This window comes from Cryptomeria japonica, chromosome 10 (genome assembly GCF_030272615.1).
Source record: "Cryptomeria japonica chromosome 10, Sugi_1.0, whole genome shotgun sequence".
Classification (NCBI taxonomy): Eukaryota; Viridiplantae; Streptophyta; class Pinopsida; order Cupressales; family Cupressaceae; genus Cryptomeria; species Cryptomeria japonica.
Genome location: NC_081414.1, coordinates 485,178,837 through 485,201,800, shown reverse-complemented (window position 1 = coordinate 485,201,800; position 22,964 = coordinate 485,178,837). Strand labels below are relative to the sequence as shown.

At 35.0% G+C, this 22,964-nt stretch overlaps 1 protein-coding gene across 2 annotated transcripts in view; it reads right to left on the bottom strand.

Annotated features, from left to right (window-relative positions):
* Positions 1-22,964, bottom strand: part of LOC131039445 (protein ZINC INDUCED FACILITATOR-LIKE 1) — an 80,091-nt gene that overhangs the window by 19,363 nt on the left and 37,764 nt on the right. For both annotated transcript variants that reach the window (XM_057972223.2, XM_057972224.2), the window contains 4 exons: positions 11,280-11,365; positions 11,032-11,139; positions 7,344-7,388; positions 7,071-7,159 (listed from right to left, as the gene is read on the bottom strand). In XM_057972223.2, the coding sequence (XP_057828206.2) occupies positions 7,071-7,159; positions 7,344-7,388; positions 11,032-11,139; positions 11,280-11,365 (328 nt within the window). The remainder of the gene's footprint in view (positions 1-7,070; positions 7,160-7,343; positions 7,389-11,031; positions 11,140-11,279; positions 11,366-22,964) is intronic.

Sequence of the window (22,964 nt, the reverse complement as noted above, 5' to 3'; positions counted from 1 at the left end):
TCACCTATGTGCTGTAGATATTTGGTTGGGAACAAAAACCCTCAACATTCATTGGAGCAATTTCATATGGAGATTGCTAGTGTGCTAAATGTTATGAGATTAGTGGAGATTCACATTGAAGAATTGAAATATCATTTCTAGGTTGTAAAGTATTGCTAGTATTATTTGGGATCAGCTGGTGTGTCATAAATATGACTTATTTCAGCTGCTGATAATTATATTCAATCAATCCACTTGCAGATTTCAGATATATGTTGCATCATTTGGTGAAGCTCAAGGGTATGATTTTTTGTTCCAACAGTCTTGACAAAGTATGACAGCCATTAACTTGTTTGCATGTATCTGATTTTGGATACAACAGGACTGGGAAGAGATCAAAAGTTTATCTACAGCAGTAGTGCAGCAATATCAGTCCACTATTACTAGTCATGCCAACCTTATGAAGCATCTTCTAGAAAGAGAACTTACAGCAATATTCATATGTGTTTTGATGTCATTTTTAGCTTTAGTAATGTTTCATTTCCAGCCATTATATTAGCTGATATAGTTGCTTTCAGCAGTTATTGTGAACTCAAAAAAATCAGTTTTGTGGTTTGTATTTCAGTTTTCATGCCTACTATTTGACAAAATATCTCTTATCAATTGATGGCTATATGTTTGTTATAATTCACCTATCAGTTGCTTCCACAACTGTATCTTTGACATTAAATAACAGTAGGGGTTGTGTTGGCCAATTGTTTGTGAATTGTCAATGAAAGGTTGATGCATGACAACTGTTTGTTAAAATGCCAATAAATTGCTTAATACCTACAAATGTTTGTGAATATGCCAATGATAATGAAAGCTACTTGCAGCTGTTCCCAAACACTATAATTTAGAATATTGATTGATTCAATGTTCTGCCAACTGTTTGACAAATTGTCTAGGAGTAGGAAATCAGAAAATTTGCAAGTTTGTTAAAAACAATTGTAGGTACATTACAGAAAGTCCCTTGCACCTTGCAATCCTTGACCTGTAACAGAGAGTGGGTAGCAATAGTCATGTTCATAACCAAAGTGATAAACCTTATCATATTGTTCCCATTTTCTTCCATTACCTCCATTATTCTCTCCATGTTATCAACCTGACTGGCCATGTCACCAAAGAGAGAACATTTATTTTGTTTATCTTCATTAGCAATTAGATTCTGGGGGTTTCAGCAATAGGAACCTAGGGGTTATCCTTAGTTTTGATGGCCTGGTGGCTATCCACAACATCAGATCAGTGTAGGGGGCATTCATCTCTTTGAACTAGCTATTCCCCTCCTATTTCATTACAGAAGTGTGTTCAAGGGTGCTATCCTTTGTACTCTTGCTTCTTTTATCCTTATCTAAGTAAGAGGGGTCACTTGACAATTCTATCTCCTACAACTCAAGAGGTTTACCTACCAATATGTTTCACCTTCTAAGCATAATTTTTTATCAATGAGCATTTCTTGAGACAAAGTAACATTCTTTCCCCCCTTAAAAGATTTAACAAGTGTAGGTTTAAAAAGAGCCTTCCCAACAAAATGACTCTCAAGAAAATAACCCTCCTCAATCTCTTTGTTTTTAAAAGACTTTTTTGCAGCATTCTTACTCACCAAGGTTTCAAATTTTCTCTTACCACTTTTTTTCTCAACCGGAGTTGGAGATTGTTTAAGAGAACACAAGCCCACAACTACCCCAACTTTACCTTTATGAGAGTAGGTAGCAACTAAGGAGCCAAAGGGTTTTTTCAGCACCCCAGGGAAATGTTTTTTGGGGGACTCCCCTTTTGTCTAGCTAACAATTCCTTCAACAAGAAAATTGTAATGTCCCCTTTCTAGCCTCAGTGAGCGGAAAAGATATAATTTAATTAATTAAATAAAGTTGTCTTAAAATTGATATTTTAAAGCAACTTGCATTTAATTAATGATTAACTTGAATATTTTAATGACTTTTACTAATGGACCAAAAAATAAAATAAAGCCATTTGGTGGAGGGGAATAATTATTTATTATTATTAGGTGACTTAATTATATCTCGAAAATTCCTAGGAAGAATATAAATAAGAGGAATCTTATTCTTTCTGTGCATTTGATATTTGGTTGAAACCCCAATTGTGGAGTTGAACAGATTACTTCCACTATAGAAAGAAAACCCTCAAGAAGATTAGTTTTGATGGTGTAAGATTCCACCCTAGCCAACAAAGTGTGATTCACTCAAAGTCACAATTTGTGCAAAAAACAAAGAATTGGTCGTCAACTACAAAAATCGAATTTTATTTTGAAATTTGCAAGCAAATAATAAATTTATTTTCAGTATGTGTGAAAGACTCGTGGAATATAGCTACAATGTTTGCATTAAAAAAAACAATAAATAAAGAATAATAAATATTACATTATTCCAGCCGTACAAGTTTCAAAATAAGTTAAAAAGGGGTCAAAAGCTAAATTGGGGCCTTTATTGGTCTTGTGTTGCCTATGTCAGACCCTTTATAGGGAGTTGTACCACCAAGCTTGAGCATGAGGTCAACACAATTCATAAAGATAGGTTTTAAACCTCAATAACTTCCAGCATGGCCTCCAAAGGTTTCCAACATAGCCTCCAAAGGTTTCCAACACAACCTCCAAAGGGTCAAAGAGGGTCAACTTGTAGATTGAGAGGAATTTCCACTTAATCAAGCCATCGTACAAGCTTTAAAGTTCATCGTACCATATAAGAGAATGTGACACTATATATTCATTTCGAGAGTGCATCAAAGTATGTATATGATTTTGGCCTTGGGATATTCATTGTAAAACTCAAGGTTTTGAAGAGCATTTTCTAAACTCCCAAAGGAATCACCCATTCCATAGAGCTGTCATAACCTTCCAAACACTATTATATGAGTGTATGAGGCAAAGTAACAAGACCTGCCTGGACTTGACAAGTTTTGAGTCGAGTCACCCTTAGCAAGTCCTAGGGGCTTGGACTCAAACTTGGCCAAGTCTGGGAAAGACTCACCAAGTTTGATTGGGTCCTATCTCCTAGAGTCGACCATACTCAAAAAAAAAATTAAATCTCAAAATTGAAATGAATTTTTGGTTTATGACATGCCCCCAGAGTATACATGAAATATAACATGATTTAGCTCCTCATCTTTATCTTAAAGTCATTCTCATTCTCTTCATCAGAATATATACATGAAATATACATTTAAGTATAAGAAAGGAAATGTGACTTGTCTTTTTCCTTTACTATACTTTAAGTTATATTTTATGTATATATTGGCAGGATGTTTAAGAGTGGTTTCAGATCTCTAGAGTTATAATGAAAATTCTAGGTTTTAAAAGATCTTATAAATTTTCAGATAGTCAAATTTCAATAATCAATAGGCTCCTATCAACATTCTCTCGCTCTCTCTATCTCATTGACTTTATCTGTCCTAAAGACCTATCTCTCTCCCTATCACTCTTCCTTTATCCCCTCTCTCTACCTCTTTCTATCTCACTCTCTCCTCTTTCCCCCAAGATCTAGCCCTATCTCTCTACCTCTCCCTCTCTCTCACCCTCAGACCCCCAAGGTGCTACCCTCAACCTCATTTTGGTGTTGCCTCCAAACCCCATCAAACTATAAGTCTAAGCAAGTAATAGGCCAATGATGAATCATGATCATAAAAATCTACATAATACATATCCCTTGTTGCAAATTTCTACATATTCATAATTAAAAAAAATATTATGGCTGCTACATCATCTAGGACCTAGCTTAGATGCCTTCGTAGGAGGGATGTAGGCTCCTCTGAGCCATAGACTTCTAGTTATTGTTTTGATATTTGTTTGGAACATTTGATGTCATGGATTTCATATTCCATGAGCTTTGTATACATTTGACAATATTTATATATCTAAGTGTGCTATTTCCTTCAACTACAATTTGTGTAGGTGATCGATGTATACTTTTGTATGTTATCAAATTAGCTTTTATTTGATGATGTTATTGTGTCTTTAAGATTTATTTAATAAAGGGTGCATGAAACAAGTTTTAAATCCTCAAAAATCTCTACTGGGTTTTTCACTTGACAAGTGTTTGTCGAGTCCTGAATCGAATCACCCTCGCCGAGTCCAAGTCTCATTACTTTGGTATGAGGTAGTTGTATAAGCTATTAGGGAATTATATGAATATTGTTGTTGATAATAATTCTACAATCCAGGTCACTCATAAATCGTATGAATATTTACATTTGAATAACTGAGACCTATATGTAATTTTCTAAGTATGTCACCCTGTAGCTGCAATATACAAAGTGAAATAATTTTCTAATGAAAATTTAATGAGTTGTTATGATTGTGAAGACTGGAAAATTGATGTTATGGTAAATATTTAGTATTAATCCTCAATACAAGTTAAAAACAAACTCAAACCAGCCAGCTTACAAATTGTTTGACAAAACGTCTGTGAAATAGAAATTGTAAAAATTTCGAGTTTGGTAAAATATTCCAGTAGTGGCTATTACACAAGTGTTGGCCTTTCAAAAAAGACTTTGGAATTTGGTGTATGAAAACTAGAAAGCTCAGCTGAGTAAGCAACATATTTTTTAACCAATTCTAGAGGAACATTCTTCAAGGAAATATCAACAAAGCAAATTGTAATAGCTTTTTCAGGGTATAGTGCTAGGTGAAACTAGTACATACGAAAAATAAGGCCCTAGTGAAGCGGTATCACAAACCTACTAGGATTTTTCTTACGAAATTTCTTGGCTTCCTCCACAGAGTTTTCTAAGCAGCCCAACAAGAAAAAGGAAAACTTAACAAAACCCTGTGGCACATGTTGATGTTTATAGCGTTGATCGATATCCTTCTCTGAGCCGACAGAGCAAATCTAAATGTCTAATTGGCCTATCGGCCTTAGACATTTTATGAGATCGATTCATATGTAATTATGTGTATCAACTTAATATTTATATACCCTTGCCGATTTTGTATTTGTAATTACAACTAATTGTTATCCCACCACCTTTTGTGAAAAGACGGGTTAGTTATGATATAACCGATTCTTTGTGAAGGGCCGTGTTGTTTAATGTCAAGCCGACTTTGTGTAGAAGATGTGTTGCTTGGTGTCTTCTATGCATGGGTATAAAGATGCACTCCATCTTCTCAAGCATCGAATTAACCATCATCCTTCAACAATTCAAACTATATAAGCAGATCGTTTTCATTCAATCATACACAAGCAGATCAGAGAGTATATTCCTCAGCAGATCAAGTATATCATCTTCAGCAAGATTGTCTCCAGCAGTTCGATATCTCCGACAGCATATCGTGATATATCTTCTACAATTCGACTCCTTCATTTGTAGATCATTGTCTTATAAAGTAGATTGAACCTTTTATTACTTGGTTCTAGAGTGAATCTACTTGTTATCTAGCTTCAAAGTGTGAAGCATTTGAAAAGAAATCTTGCTAATATATAATAAGGATCTTTGTTGCTGGGTTTTTCACCTTCTAGAGGAAGGTTTTCCCAGGGTATACACTGTGCAATTATGTTTGATTTATTGTCTATCTAATCTGATCTCAAATTTAACAGCACAAATGATTTAGTAAAGTGATAATGGAAAACACATTTGAAACAATCCTCCAATGTAAAGTATTTAATAAGCATCCATCTTACCTAGTCCCATGGCAAGTGAAATTTCTCCCTATTGAAGCCATTCTGGAACTTGATGACACTCTCACCATCATTCAAAAAACGATTAATGTTTTCCTCATCCTTAATTTTTCTTAATTTGTACACTCTTTTCCCTTCAATTCTAAACTTTGTTGCAGCAAAAATGGCTTCCTCTATAACCTCGAAGCTAACTCCTCAAATTTGGACCAACCTTTTGTTCCAGGACTTCACAAACTAGATAGAGAGAAGTTGATCAAATCCATTCAAGCATTCCAAATAAGGAGTGATATCTCCTTTGCAAATATACTATAAAGTTTAAGGAATTTTAAATTTCTTCATAGGAGATGGGCTCGGTTCAACATCTTCCACCACCCATTGTCAAATTCACAACATAGCAAAGATAGCAATAAAAAGAATGGGATATGGCAAAGTTCCTAGTAGCGATGCAATCGATTGATCAAGATAAGCCACCTTTGTCATATATGTGTAATAATGAAAGAAAATCAAGCATAAAGATTGTGTGATTTTCAAAGTTCTTTCACATAACAATAAACACAGAGCTTCATGAAAAAACTATCATTATGAAGGAAGGTAATGTACTCAAGAGCCGCCTCTTCAACATATCTCCCATGAGTTTTCTGGTTGATGATAACAATCATCAAATCAATATTAATGTAAACCAAAAACCTAGGATTTACTCAATAATTAAAGGATCTTGATCCCCTTCTATCCATGATCTTACTAAATTTTATCATTTCGAATTAGAGGAGGTATAGACTTGCAGAGATCAATAACCCTATGCCAACAAACCAATGATTCATGTTTATTCCCTCATTGGCTAGACCATCTACCACATTATTTGCTTCTTGGTAAGTGAACATACCATATTATTCAAAAATATTCTGCATATTTTTTCTTTTGTTGTATTCCAAATGAATGGAATGAATTTAGAGCAGCAAAAGATTTATAAGTGTATACTGTGATAATTTTTACATAGAATCTAATAAGCATCTATGATTCTAAACAATAACACTACTCATATGATTCTCATGAGATGCAGATGCAAAATAATGACAAAAAAAGGTTGTAAATAGTGAATCCGATTTTAGGATCCAGTCTTTCATATAAGTCCTCTAGTTCTTTTATCTGAAATTTGAAATGTATTCAAACTCTATTATTCAAATAGCTTTCCATTTAGCACTGTCCTTTTATTCTGTTTGGCAAGTCAAAACCTTTCTTAGTCTGTGCTAGACTGAATAAGATTATGCTCCTAAAGCCATGAAATGCACTTTTGTAAGACAATAGCCATGAAAACTAAGGCAAATTTCCAAAACCAAATTTTGAATAAAATTCATCTTTGGCAATTGTTAATTATATAAATTCTGTAAATGTAAATAGGTGTTCCCATTCTTATACACTTACAGTGAACCTCCTCCTGCCGGACCTAAGGTTTTGAAAAGAGACATTCCAGTCATGGCAAGTCCATTAGCTGCCCCTCTTTGATCTTGAGACTGCCAAAACAGAAAGATTAACTCAAACTCAGAAAGAGGTCAGGGCACATTCAATATTGAGTAATTATGTTACAAAATTAAGTCATATGAAAACACTTCCTATTAAATAAATATGTTCTCATTAGCTGAATAATTTTTCAAGCAAACTAAATTTGAGTATGTCATAAGTAGAGATAGAGCATACCACAGCATTATTCAGCATAAGGAACGTTCCCGTAACAACCGATGTCTGTTTAGAAAATATGGTTGATGGTAAGATTGCAATGACCTTACTAAAATACCCAGAAGTAATATAGTAATAAAGTATTAATCAGAAAAACCCCTTCAGGCATCAACCAAAATACAGTAATAACTTATGTTCAATTTCCAAAATAATAATCAATCATAAATTAAACTGTTAAAAATTTAAAGTGCATTCTAAATTCACATAAATGTAAGATGTGCTGTTCAATCTGAATATCTTATATCATTAATGGATGCACTTAGATCACATCACCTTACTCACATTTATGTGAATTTAAAAGGCAATTAAAATTTTCATCTCATTAATTATGTCAATTCTCATTATATTCATATGACTATTTAATTTATCACATCATTGTCAAGTTAGATTCCTTATTAAATTCACATAATTAGATGCCCAAAAATTAATACAATGACATGTACATATGCATTCCCATAAATTTTGGTTCAGGACAGGAAAGTCCTTATTAAAGGGATTTGGATATCTGTCTGGTGGCTCATCTTGAATTTTTTGGTTGCGTCTAGGAAGATCAATCCCCTGACTAGTGATTCACTGTCATTTAACTGTATCTTAATAAGCATTGGCTTACCGTGTTTAAAATCTGAAAATGTCTTAAATTTGTATAGTTGTGTTTTGTTTCATTATTTTCTAAAAGTTGAGTTGGCAACATGATACAATGACTGCTAGATCAAGAAGGCTTGTAGTAAAACTAAAGCATTTATACTAGTTACCACATGCATAGTTACTTCATCAATGAGATTTTGAATATGATGATTATGTTTAACCATAAATTGAACTGATCTAAAAAATGGTTGGTGAATTTGTAGTTTAACCATACTAAAAATAGCAAGACATGTACATGAGAAAACAATGATGACCATTAATTCCTTGGTATTCTACAGAAGCTTCTTTAGATTAAATCTTGGAAAAAATAGTACTTAGGGGAAGTCTAAGTCAATATGACAGTGACTTTGACCAAGGGACGTGCAAAAATTGGGAAGCCTATAATTGCAATTAGCAATGCTCTAATTGATGAAATTCCACTATCATGTTTACATGAAAGAGTCATTGTCAAAAGTCATATCATTGAGGTTAAGAAACAGAAACACAATCTCTGAAGAAATTGCATATTTAGGATTATAATGCTTAAATTTTGGATTTAGATTCTGGAATAAATAGATATTAATATGAAAAACATTAAAGAAACAGCATAAATTGTCAAATGTTGACTTTGAAATATAGCTATATTCTAAGTCACAACATTCAAATTCAAATTTGACAACACCATAAAATTCCGATAAAGTTCGGCAAGGTAAAAATTCGGATTAAATTCGCCTTATATAATTTTATTTATTTTTAAATATAAGTAATATATCCTATAAATAATCAAAATCATTTAACATTGCTAAATAGAATTGAAATAAAATAAAAATTGCAATTTCGAAATAGTAATTTAAAATCTTTTATTATATACTAAATATGCATCAAATTAAAACTTTGACAATTATAATATTTAATATATATATTTATTAAATTTAATTTAATAATATTTTATATAACAATTTTTCAAAATAACAATATTAATATATACCTAAATAACTATACCATTTTAAAATTTATAAAATTATATTATTTGGTTTATAAATTTTATAAAAAATATATTACTAAATATAGATTATAAAACTATCGAATTCTAAAAAAATAAAAAATAAAAACAAAAGTAAATACACAGAAGGGAGTCGAGCAAGAAGGAAAAATAAAATCGCGGCAGGGAAATAAAATCGTGGCAGAGGCAAAGAAGGAAAAGTTGCAGTCGCCTCTCCTGGAAAAGTTGTAGTCGCCTCTCACAGACACTGCAGCGGCAGCAAGGAATGGTATGGATTCGCCTCTCTACAAAATGCAGTATGCACTCGCCTCTCCTGGACACAGTCTGCCACTCAACACTCAGCACTCAGACCTCAGACCTCAGACCTCTCTTTCAGTCCCCCACTCAGCACTTAGACTGGCAGAATCAGCACACAAACATTGCATGGAAATGTCAGAATCAGCACGCAGACATTGCCTTCGGCTTCCAATTCCAACATATTTGTGTGTTTAAGGGGCAGGAGAACAGCTTTTTATTTTAAAAAATGATCCCAAACCTTGAAAACTATTCCAAAACCCTAAAAACTATCTACCGATTTTTCCATACGAATAAACGGCGAACTTTAACGAATTTTTTATTAATATTTGAAATTCGGCTAAATTTGAATTTCATGGTTGAAATTCGCCGAATGTTGTGACATAGGCTACAACTATCAAAGCTCACTCCCCATAGCTCTTTCTCACTTGGAAACATGTCTTAAACTTGGTAAGCACACTCTTCTTTCTCTTTGTCACTTTAAATTTGGTTAGAAACACAAAGCATACTCCTCATTGGTCTTTGTCACTTCCAAAAGGGTTAGAAGACATGAGGCGTGCTCTTGGCAATCTGCTGCCACTTGAAACAATGATTTATGCATGCTGAGCAGACTTTATGACTTGTTAACACTTCAGAACTTTGACATAAAACAGATAGGTGCATTCCTAACATGTTCTTGTCACTTGTCCAATCACTTAGAAAAACTCCATTCTCCGTTCTTTTCCTATAGGTACGCTCTCCACTAGGTTTGGCAAAGGCAGATTGTCATCAATCACAAGCTCTAGGTGTCCCTCTACCAGTTTTCAAATCACTGACACATTTCACATTCACTTGGACAGATTCATGGCTTGTACAAAGACACCTTGGATCACTATTCCTTACTCTTCACTTTCATAGGTGATCTTGACAAACAGACAACACAACCCTAGAAATGACAAACCTTACTCAAAACAAGACATATGCAACAAAATGACGTAAGAACTTGACAAAGCATGCGAATATAAGTGCACTATGGAAAATTTTGTAGGGGTGCAAAAACAACTACAAGTGGATAACCCTCAAAGCAAAATTGCATCTTTCTCATGGCTTCGCAAATCAAATTCAGAAATTATCATTTCTAATTGGGCTTCAAGAGAATCTAGTGGTGATGTTTAACATAAAGTGTTTCAAGAAAAATGTCAAGCATCGGTAATTTTTCAAGACATGTTTTATCTATAAATTAAGAAAACATGATTGAATGTAGTGAATAGCATCACACAGATACCATTGAGCTCAATGAAAGAAAACTTGTATATTCATTCGTGGATGTAGAGATTGTATTATTCAAAAACTTGAGAACATGCATGTTCTCAACACTAGGAGAATTTATTTAGCCTTGGCTGAAAGTAAATCAAGATTACCTCAATGTCACCATTTACGAAATCAAATTTAAAACTTACTATTGAAGGACATGTATGAAATCATATTTAAAACATCACCATTGTGTAAAGAAAATGCCTACAGAATTTGGGAAAATAGGCTAGTAATTTACTTATTCAAAGAACAGAAAGATATTTTTCATTTATGAGGATAATAACAAACATGATTTACAAACAAGAAAGACCACATAAAGACATTAGAGAAAATCAATTAGACATGAGATTTCCAGAAGTGAATGACAAGCAACTGTATTTTTAATTGACTATTTCGAAATTGACAATACCCACGAATGAATATCAAAATACTTACACCGAGTATATTTTTTATTAAAGATGCAGAATTAAGCGCCAACCATAGAAAAATGCCAGACAGCATGGCAAGAAATGGGTAGATTGTCAGTACTGGTATGGTCAACAACTGCATTTCAATGCACATTATGTCAATATTTTGTATCACGGTATGTAAGTTAAACCTCTCTATCAAACCAAACAAACATTTCTTTTTGAAGCTAATAAAATAAAAATATGTGCTCAAGAAAGATGAGGAAAAACTCATACTGCTGATATACGGGTTACAAGAATAGCTCCAACAAGATTTGCCAGTGGTGGGAAGATAAAAAGTTGGAATATCAGTAGCCCAACACCTTCAAAAATAAACAAAAGATGATAATGACTGAAGAGTGGTACTCTATTTAGAGTATAACAAATCCAATATTTTAACATATCAAAATTTCAATTATATATTACAACATTAAAAATAAGAATTTCAAGGTTTTCCATTTATCAAGCTCAAATCAAAGATTTCTATTTATAAAATAAATGCAGAACAATGCATTATTTTAGCAGCTATTTCAGATTTATGTGAACCATGATTTATAGCAGATGTGATAGCAATAGATAGCAACGGGTAGTAATAGCAGAAAGCAAATAAAAGTGCTATGAATTGCAACAGCTGATTTATGCTCCAACAGAAACGATGTCTGTCCATATACATTTGCAACATTGGATACAACTGAATTGAGAATACAAAATTAATGAATGCCTCTTGTAAGTTAAACCAGCAATGGTTAAACCTAGTAATGAAATAACTTAAAAGGGAAAACTACATGTGATCTTGATTTCAGGGATCAGATATGTAAGCAGGCCAATGGAAGAAAAAATTCCATCCTAGTAATGAAATAACTTAAAAGGGAAAACTACATGTGATCTTGATTTCAGGGATCAGATATGTAAGCAGGCCAATGGAAGAAAAAATTCCATGGAGTCAAATCCATACATAGTAGTTGAGGTTCTTCATCTTAACAATACAAGAAAGAGAATGATTGTGTATTCATAAAATTAGGGTTTGCTAAATCTTATATCCATTGTAAAAAAATATATATTTATTGAGATAGAGACATGCTGAGATATAGACCATGAACTAAGAAAGTATTGCATTGAAAATGATAGTGTAATGTCCCCTTTTCCGCTCTAGTTTGTTTTGGGGACTGTTGGCCAATCCCGAGACTGATGTTGGCCAATCCCGAGACCCGTTGGTCAGTCAGAGGCAAAATTAAGGTTTCCTATTTTCTAGGAGGATGTTTTGGCAATTTTGGCGGCTAGCATGTTGGACTTTTACAGTTTTTATTCTGGATTCCTTCTGGGTTTTTAGGAAGCTTCACAATGATGGTACATCCATAGCAATCGATGGAGTTTGGTAAACTTACTATTTTTAGTAAGTGGGGGGACGACAACTCATTTTTCTAGGTTTTTCTAGATTTTCAAAGAGTTTCACGATGGTGTGACATGCAAATGAATCTGAAGACTTTTCTAAACTTACTATTTTTAGGAAGTTGCGACGAATGCTCAAATTGTGGTTAAAATGCATTTGGACACACTTACTAAGTATGCTATTTTTAGTAAGTGCTATTTTTGGCAGTGCTATTTTTGACAGGTTTCAGTGGTCTAGTTCAGAGGCTATTTCTAGTAGTGCAGTTTTCAGTACTTTTGGCTTTCAGTTCACTATGGCAGTTGTTCAGCACATGGGAAAAGTATTTTTTGTATTTTTTAATGCCCCCATTGGCCTAGGCGTATGACTTATGTATTTCTGGTTATGACTTAAGGGGACGACTTGAGGTGATAAAGTATTATTTTATGTCATAAGGTTGGGCAATTTATTGTTGAGGAAAAATATTTTATAAAGTGAAATATTAATAAAGCAAGATGGACGCCTTATGGGAAATAAGTTAATTTTATAATATATTTCACTTATCTACCTTGGACGCCACATTATTATTTTATTATCATTTTTATAAAGTATATTTGCTTCTATGTGAAGGTCGACTTGGAAAGGAGGGGAAATGAAATGCAAATTTCAAATTAAGGTGAAATTAATGTGCATTTCGGTTTGGCATCCATTTGGAGGGAATGTGAATTTGAATTTGGAGACACCAAGGTTATAAATAAGAGTGTTGGGATCTTGTTTTGGTATCCATGAATATTTTGTAACGAAGTGCTGCCGAATTTGTGCCAGACTTGTGCTTCGAAGTTGAGAGCTTCCTAGCCTTGAGACAGTTTCGTGCTTGAGAGATAGCACCTAGCTGATTGGAGAGACTATTTCTCATTCAGAGGGATAGATTGAGCTATATTGAGATGGATTTTATTGTTGCATTTTCAGTTTTTTGAGTATTGCAGTGTTTTTCATGTTGCTGGATTGTGTCATGGTTGTAGCAGTTATTCATTCATATCTCTCTGCCTGATTGTCTGATCGTTCTAGGTAATAGCTCGTTGGATTCCTCCGTGATAGGCATCCTTTCTTGTTGAGTGCCATGATTTATAGTGAAGAACCTGATTTTTAAGGCAGATTGCCCCTCTCCAAGAAAGTTGTACCTTGCTGAAGTGACATTGGGAAGTGTGCATTAAAGTTTTAAAGTTGTTTGGCTTAGTTTGTGGGTTGGAACTTGGGTGTCCCCTTCCTATCTCTCATTCGTCACTAATTTGGAGCCATTCGGAGGTGTTTTGAAGGAGATATGGACTTCACAGTGTTGTTGGCCTGATTTTTGGTAATGTTATTATGTTATATCAGATTTGGTTAAGTGTTCATTTTGACTTGTATTTTCCAGTTTTCTTGTTTGTAACCTCTTGGAGTATCTTCTTATATCTACTAGAGATTGGAGCTTTAATGTACTAATCGTATCTTGCAGAGTTACTCATTGTAAGGCTGCATTCAGTAGTACTGAAACAATCCATTTCATACTACATTATACTTTCTTGTATTGCCCACTGCATAAGTGGAAGAGGTTGGCTTCGCCGCCTATCTCTATTTCATATTGTACTCATGTCCTCCCGTTGAATAAGTGGTTGAGTGATAGTTTTGTTATTTCTAGTCCTCCCGTTGAAAAGTGGTTGAGTGATAGTTTGTCATTCCTAGTCTTCCCGCTGAAAAGTGGTAGAGTGATTGTCATTTGCTTTATCTTAGTCTTCTTGGTTTTGTTATTGGCTGGTTTAGTAGTTGCTCAATATTTAGTATTTCATTATCCCGCTGAAATGTGGAAGTGGTTGGTCTAATCACCAACATGTATTGCTCTCAATATTTCATCTTGCTAACGCTAATAGGTGAAATTATTGTGTTTAAAATTTGAAAAAACTAAGGGGGACATTTCAGATAGGTTTACTGGGTCAATTAGAGAATTCAGAATAACTAGGTGCACTATGTGGTGTGATTTATTTTATGTACTCAAGTTTAGCTATACCATTTTATATTGTTGTATTGCTTATCACATGACAATTAAGAAGACTTGTGATATGCATTAGTTGCAATATTTGTTGAAATACATAGATGCATAGATGCACTTATAAAAAATGTTTTTGATTAGGAAAGCTAGCTAAATTATCAATTATGCTCTAGCAGAAATGATGTATGTCCATATACATATGCATCATTGGATATCATTCAATTTGAGCGAAATTTTGAACTTCATTTGTTCTATACATAGCATTTTGTAGTTTCAGAGCCAATTTTTGACTGATCCAATAGTTTTATTAGTAGCACAATACCACCCAAAGGAATTGGCACTAATCATGAAAATACTTTCATTCCAATACTCCAAGAGTAGCCCTAGTAGACGAACCCAAATAGGAAACTTGAATATTTCTTTCATTGGGTTGAAACTAGAAAACCGATTTTGAATACTTAGACCATTTAATCCCTATAGTGTTGTAAATAGTATCCTCAATACGGTTTCATACTTACTTGGGCCTCCCTTTAGTGTTTTTGCCTTCTATGCCCTAATTATACTTGATTCTACTCACACCAATGTCAAATCTGTGATCTCTTCTTTCTGCTTTGACTTTTGGACCTTGTCTCAACCCAAATGGACTTGACTAGGGTGCCTAGTGCCCTTGTCCTCCTAGACTAGGGTGCTAAGCGCCACAGTCTAGGCCAAAGGGGCCCATTTTTTAATCCTCTAACAATCTAAAAAAGTTGAGTGGGAAATGATTTCCGATGTCGAACTTCTTCGTAATTTTCAACACGTTTCATGAGGATAGGTATAAAAGTAAGTCTTATCCCCTCATTTGAAACATCTCTCAATTGCAATTCCTCGGGAGCAATTCAAATTCAAGTGAGAAAGAAATCAAGTATCATTAGAGCAGTGAAGGAGAGGTCAAGTACTCAAATTTCCAAGCATTCAATGGCATTTGTGATCAATTCTATATGAAAACATACATGAAATCTAGATGACAACATCAGCCTTTTTATGAAGGCTTCAAGGAAAAGAAGATTCATGAATGAAGGTATTACATTTCAATTCAGCATTTATTTCCAAATCTCACCTCTACCTGACAAGGGTAAATTCTCTTTTCTGTTTTATTCATCATACGGTTAATTCCAAACCCAAGGTTTGACCTAGGCAAACCCCTATCAATCCAACACCATTTTCCCTCTCTTGTGTGTTCAGGTTACAAATTCAACTGAGAAGGAATACAAATCCAGATTGTACATATTGAAGAAGCAAAAACCCCTAGACATTGGGGCTTAACCCTATAGTCTGACACTTTTTCAAAAAAAATTCAAGGAAATATTCTAAGCGGCATCCTAATCCCGAACCTATTCCTGATATCCGCATTTGGCACCTTCAGGACTACGTTGCCTAGCCCCATAGTCTAGCATTTCCAAGCTCAAATTTCAAACACACGTTCCTCTTTGACTATCATTTCCAAATTTGTTCTTACAGTCTGCATATTTTTTCTAAAACTTTATGTTTTTGTTGATTACTCTCAATTTTGCATAATTATCCAATTGCAATAATTCAACAACAAGGAAGGCGATCAATCTTGTGCCCAGCTCTCCTCCCCTTCAAAAGGTTTGAAGTTGAGCTTACTGACCATCTCCTTAATGTGGTGTTGTTGTGAATGGGTTTGATTCCTATCTTGCACGTTTAGACTAGTGAACCCCATTTCACCATCTTACATTTTGGTGAGCTTGATGAGTGCATTGCATAATTTCTAATTTGTATGCTTGGTCCTGATTTTATTGCATAGCATTTTCAGATTTAGAAGCATTAATTGTTCAAATCTATCATTTCTATAGTGCATTGTGCTTAATTTAGTGGTCAATTGATCATTCTATTGGGAAATTTCATTATTTAATCATCAATTGTATTAAGACATATTGTGAGTACAAATCTATTTTATTAGCTTTACCTTATTTGTGTATGAGTTTCATTACCCTTTGTCCCGAATCCAATATCCCAATGAGAAGAAGTTATAGACTTATGGCTTCCCAAAGTTTACATACTAAGGGTATTGAGCCTGAATTGACTAACCTATTCTCGAGTAGCTTGGGTGAAACCTCTATTCCGACACAAGACATACCTAAGATTGTGGAGAACCATTCCCTTCATGCTTCTCATGATGAGGATGACTCCTTAACTCAAGTGACTATTGAACAGTTGGGGGAGCTTGACAAGAAATTGGAAAGTTTCCAACAATATATGAGTCAAGAACACTTGGGTGGAGAGGCAATCCCCATGATTGAGGGTTTAAAGAGAATGATTCAAAGTGATTAACATGGTGTGAATGTGTCGCATAGTATTTCAAATATTGTCGATAACAGTGTTATGTCAATGAAAAGTTGTGTTGAAGTGCTTGGTTATTCAAACCCTACAAATCAAGTTGAGACTTTCATTCCTACACCTTTGCCAAATGTGCCTACATATACATCTTCCATCATGGCTACCTCCACACAAAAAGTTAATACTACACATGTTAGTAATGGGAGAATCCTATCAATCGATACTCCTACATACCTCCTTCAACTACCCTTCCATTTGTTTCACAACCATCTCTTTTACCCACCTATCATAATGTTCCACCTACCTGTCATAATGCTACACCTTCATCACAATCTAACATGTCCCACTCCAATTCATCCACCAAAGCCACTATAAACCATTTTCTCCAAAATGTTTCATCTTTACAACAATAATTGGCTTCCATAACCCAATCCAAATTCAATTTTCCTACATGTGATACTACTAACCCACTTTCCCATGACATCCTTGTTACAAGTACGGTTGTCGTTACACCAAAAGATCGACCTATTAATGCCTGATACAACCACTAGACTTATAGAATCCACAAGAGGCAGTTAAGCCATGTCACAAAGCCGAGCGCTGCACTACACAACACAAGGAGACCAAGGGCGTACACCTTGCAACAATCCCCCCCTGCGCAAGCGAGGGGTTTGAATCTGTGACCAAGCTTTGATACCACTTGTTATAAGTATGGTTACCATTGCACCAAAAGACCGACCTATTAATGCCCAATACAACCACTAGACTTATAGAATCCACAAGAGGCAGTTAAGCCATGTCACAAACCCGAGCGTTGCGTTGCACAATACAAGGAGACCAAGGGTGCACACCTTGCAACAATCCTTCATACTCATGTCCCACAACAAACTGAGGTTCTTCAATTAGATAAAAAAAAATGGACAATGTGACCCCCAAACTCATGTGAAAACATTTCAAACTTTGTGCAGTGACTTCTCACATGACCACAGACTCACCCATACTTAAGAGAAAAAACTTTGCAATGGTTTTGTTCCTTGCCTTCTCATTCAATTGATTCTTTTCAAAAATCGTCTAATGCATTTGTGCAACGTTTTCAAAACAATATTGGTCCACAAATTACATTGACTAATTTGATGCATTGTAAACAAGGAATTAAGGAAAAAGTGACTGATTTCATTGGTAGATATAAACATTTGCATTCATAAATTTCTTATCTTGTGCTTGATGGTGATGTTAAAAGAATTTTCATTAATAATTTGCAAAAAGATATTAGAGATAAGCTTTTTTTTTTCTAATTAAGAATGAGGATGCTCTTCAAAATTTTCAAAAGCAAAGTAATTTCATCAAAGTCAATAATAATTCTTCCGATCATACAAATTTTCAAGTGGCAGCCATAACACCTGTTGTAGCTCCTTTATCATCAAAGTTTACACACCATAATTTCACTCCTCTTTCTCAATCATTGCATAGTATCATGCTTAAATTGATTAATTCTAATGTGATGAAGCTTCTTCTCATTGGTCCCATAGATACCTCTACGCCTTTACCACCTTGCTTTGATCCTAACGCCTATTGCCAATACCATTGTCAAGCCGGACATGATACGGAGAAGTGCTATAAATTAGAGCATGCAATTCAAGATCGTATTGATTCTAATTACTATAGTAGTGGATGGTGTGAATGATAAAGGAAATAAATCTATGGCATCTCCTAATCAAAATATGCAAATCTTTCCCAATCATTTGCCTTCTCATTCTACCAATGTTGTTGAGCATGATTCAAGTGTTATAGCTGCTAGTAATATGTGTGGTGAAGCCAACAACCATGTTGTGAACCTTATTAAGCAATCTAAGCCTAAGTGTGACCCTAGCATCATGTTTGACTCAATAGATATCATTAATGCACCTAAATGGACCATTATTGTGAAGAATAAGGTAAAGCTCTCACAAGTGCTCATTGATCCAATATGTATGGTGAATGTTATCACGGAAGAACATCTTTAGACACAACAATTATATCAAGATACATATGAGAACTCTGATGTTATGATTAAAGAGCATGATGGTCCCACTTGTCCCACTATAGGTTCCATCACCCTTCCCATAGAAGTTGGTACTAAGTGTCTAGATGTAACCTTTGCCATTATCCCTACCTCGAACCAATTTCATGTGAAGTTGGGACACCCTTGGCTTGATTCCATGAGAGCTATTCCCTCTACCATCCATAAGTTCTTAAAGTTCCCTCACAATGGGCATATTATAACAATCAATCATACTTTTTACCAGCCCATAGCAAAATGTGGAAACTTTACCCTTCATTGCTTTTGGCCTCAAAAACCTAAACCTTTGCAACCCTGTCAAGATGTCCTTTTCTTATTTTATCGAAAAATTCAAATCTGAAAGAATGTCGACCTTGAGTAAGCCTAATGATTCTTCACCTATGGGCATGGATATTCCGTGTTAATTTTAACACTTTCAGATTGACATAACTTAGAATTTAGATTTAGTTTCTAATTAGTTTGTTTAACTGAAGGAAAATGACAACATAAAAATGAACAAATTGAGAGCAAGACACAGTTACCCTAGGAAAACCTCCTAGGAGGAAAAACCCAGCCAGAAAAGATCCTTAGATCTGATTATGGATTATAGTTATGTAATCATTACAACACTTATCTCATGTATTTGTAGGTTCAGATGTTGCTATCACAAGAGGTATGAGGTGACTGCCTTCAACAATCACTTGCTGTCATATGAAGGATAGATGCTGCTGCTCCCTTACCCTAGATTGTAGGCCTTCAAGGAATTCGTTGTGTATAACCTAGATGGCAGTCCTTCAAGCAGTTCGCTTTGTATACATAAATGGTAGTCCTTCCAGTAATTCGTTGTACATGTATGAATGGCAGACCTCCAATCAGTTCGTTGTGCATTCACTGAATCTTGCCAACACCTCAAGATGAATTTCGCACCTCCTAATGGTAGATGAAGGTTGTTGTAGTTGCAGATGACTGAAGTTCGCACTTAGGCAAGTATGAAGATTTTCGCATAAGATGAAGGAGCTAATTGACTTGAATGAATAACAAATGAATCTTGATCTTTTATTTATATGGAGCGAACTCCTTAACTAGGTCGACTTTTCAATAATTAAACTTTTAATTATTTCCTTTTAACTGCCTTGTTAATAGGGTCGGCCCTATTGGATAGCACGGTGAGTGTTTATTTGATATAGCGTCGAGGATAGGGCCACGTTGGAGGGAAGAGGGGCCAACCCTTATTTGGGCGGATTCCAATGTTGCCCAAGGCAATATGAATCTGCCCTTCCCTAATTAATATCAACACTCCCTCTTAATTAGGGAGGAGAACATAACTATAATCTTCCATCTTGCATACACAAGCAAGGAATGGAAGTACATAATACAATCTTCCAGCTTGCACACAAGCATAGACTGGATCCACCTTACATTGCCCGCAGAGGGTGGAGAGGATCTTTTCGACCATCTTACATTGCCCGTAGAGGATGGTCAATCAATTACACTAATACCATCTTACATTGCCCGCAGAGGATGGTTTAACAATTACATTTCTCCCTTAGAAGTTTTTACAATACCATCTTACATTGCCCGCAGAGGATGGTTACTAATTACACTTCTCCCTGAGAAGTTTACAATACCACCTTACATTGCCCGCAGAGGGTGGTTTAACATTTACAATACCATCTTACATTGCCCGCAGAGGATGGTTAATAATTATACTTCTCCCTGAGAAGTTTTTGCAATACCACCTTACATTGCCCGCAGAGGGTGGTTTGATACAACACGACGTATTACTGAGATTGAGACTCCCTCTCAATTAGGGTTTCATTTTCCATAATACCAAGTCTATCCCTGAAGTACGCAAACTTCACTTTGGATAGAGGCTTGGTAAGAATATCTGCAACCTGCTCATCAGTGCTGACATACTTCAGCTGAATAGCACCTCTTTGCACCATGTCCCGAATGAAATGATAGTGAGTTTCCACATGTTTTGACCTGTCATGAAACACTGAGTTGATGGACATCTTAATACAACTCTGGTTATCACAGTGAATAACTGTAGGATCCCAAGCCTAACCAAACAGCCCTGCAAGAAGCTTGCGAAGCCACACTGCTTCTCTAGAAGCTACACTTGCTACAATATACTCAGCTTCAGCAGTACTCAATGCCACTGAGGATTGTTTCCTGCAAGCCCAAGAGATTACTGCGGATCCCAAGCTAAAACAAATACCGGAGGTGCTTTTCCTGTCTTTGATGCTTCCATCCCAATCTGCATCTGAATAACCTTCCAAGGTTATTGGAGTGTTAAGTGGATATGGTGCAGGAGCACCTAGTTTCAGGAGGTTCCATGAGTTCAAGAGTGATATCATGAGTAATTTAAATAATATTTGATTTTATAAGGTCTATTTGAGTCATTTTAAATCATAATGTAAGGCTATGTAAGCCATTTTTCATAAATTGTCTAAAAGGTCCTCATGAGGTTGAAATGTTACAAAATGTGTTAAAAGACCCAAATAAGGGTAATAAGGATGTAAAATGCATAAATGAGGAGTTAAAAATTGGTTAAAGGGTAGTTATGAGAGTTCCCAAGGATGGGAATCACTATTTAAATGATGTAATGTTGATCCAAACCGAAGTGGAAAAAGGAGTACATTTTGATTGAAATTGGGAATTCAAAAACCTTTGTTTTGCAGTCCTAAAACAGTTATCTTCTCTATTTCCAGGCCTGGAAATGGTGTATAATTATTATGAAAAGTTAGGGAAATGAGTTAACTTTCTTTTGGCTTTGTTTTGGTGTTTTTTTATGAAGGAATGAATGAGTTATGTTAGTTTTTGTAAAAACAGTTTGTAAACCCTCATTTACAGAGGTGTGTGCAAGGGTTTGACCATATTGCAACTTTTAACCATGGGAAAAATCTAAATCTTAGTTATTCTGAGAGTAGATCAAAGGGGCTTTCATATGGATTTTATTTCATATCAAATGGTTTTGTTTTGTGAAAGATATTTGATGCCCTAGGCGGACTGGGCATGCAAATTTCTTGTCTTTTTTGTAACAGTCAAAATGGTCTCGGTGCAGAGACCATAACTCGTAACTCCACCGTTGGATTGTTCTCAATTTTTGATATGGCTTTAGAAACCTAGTTTTCTACAGCCTCACCGAAGCGATCTTCCAAATATGCTCGGGTTTGAAAGTTATTAATGTCTGTGTGCAGGTATAGAAAACTGTCATGTGAATGACAATCACTTTGATGATAGTGAATTGGATTTCTTTCAATGAACAATGAAGTTTAATGGTTTGCAAAGGTATAAATGATTGGATATGTTTGAGACAGCATTAATGAACCCCTGTAGCATGCATGAAAGTATGATGATAGATTGATATTGGTGGAGAAGTTGTTTTTATGCCTTAAATGAATAGTTTGGAATGAACCTTGAAGGGTTCTTGAGTGAATGTGTTTGGAACTATGGTGCTCTGCATCAAGATACTTCAGCCCAAAACCAACTGTGCCTCGCAAGTATCTTAGGATATGCTTGGCTGCAACAAGATGAACATGTTTGGGCATGCTCATGAACTAGCTGAGAGCATTTACAGCAAAACATATGTCTGGTCTAGTGTTAACTAGATACATCAGTGATCCAATCAACTGCCGGTACTCGGATGGATCTGCAAATTCAGAGTTAGTTGCAGAAACACTTAACTTCTTTAAGTTAGATTCCATAGGAGTAGACATGGGTTTACAATCCATCATTCTAAATCTTTTCAAAATGTCAATAGTATACTTTCCTTGACTTAGAAAAATTTCGTTAGATCTTTGCCATACTTCTAGACCTAGAAAATATTTAGACCTAAGTCTTTCATTTCAAATTCTGAAGCTAATTCTTTCTTGCATCTAATAATAAGTTCATCTTTACCAGTAAGGAATAAGTCATCCACATAAAGAACTAAAATTAGCATTTCATCATTGGCTACCTTAAAGTATATGTTAAGAGTCGGCATCATTTTTTTTCAAAAGCCTAGACTTAGCAAGTATTTATCAATTCTTTCATACCAAGCACGAGGAGCTTGTTTAAGGTCATACAGAGCTTTCTTTAACCTGCACACATGGGTTAATCTATCCTGAATCTCATAGTCCTCAGGTTGTTCAATATAGACTTCTTCCT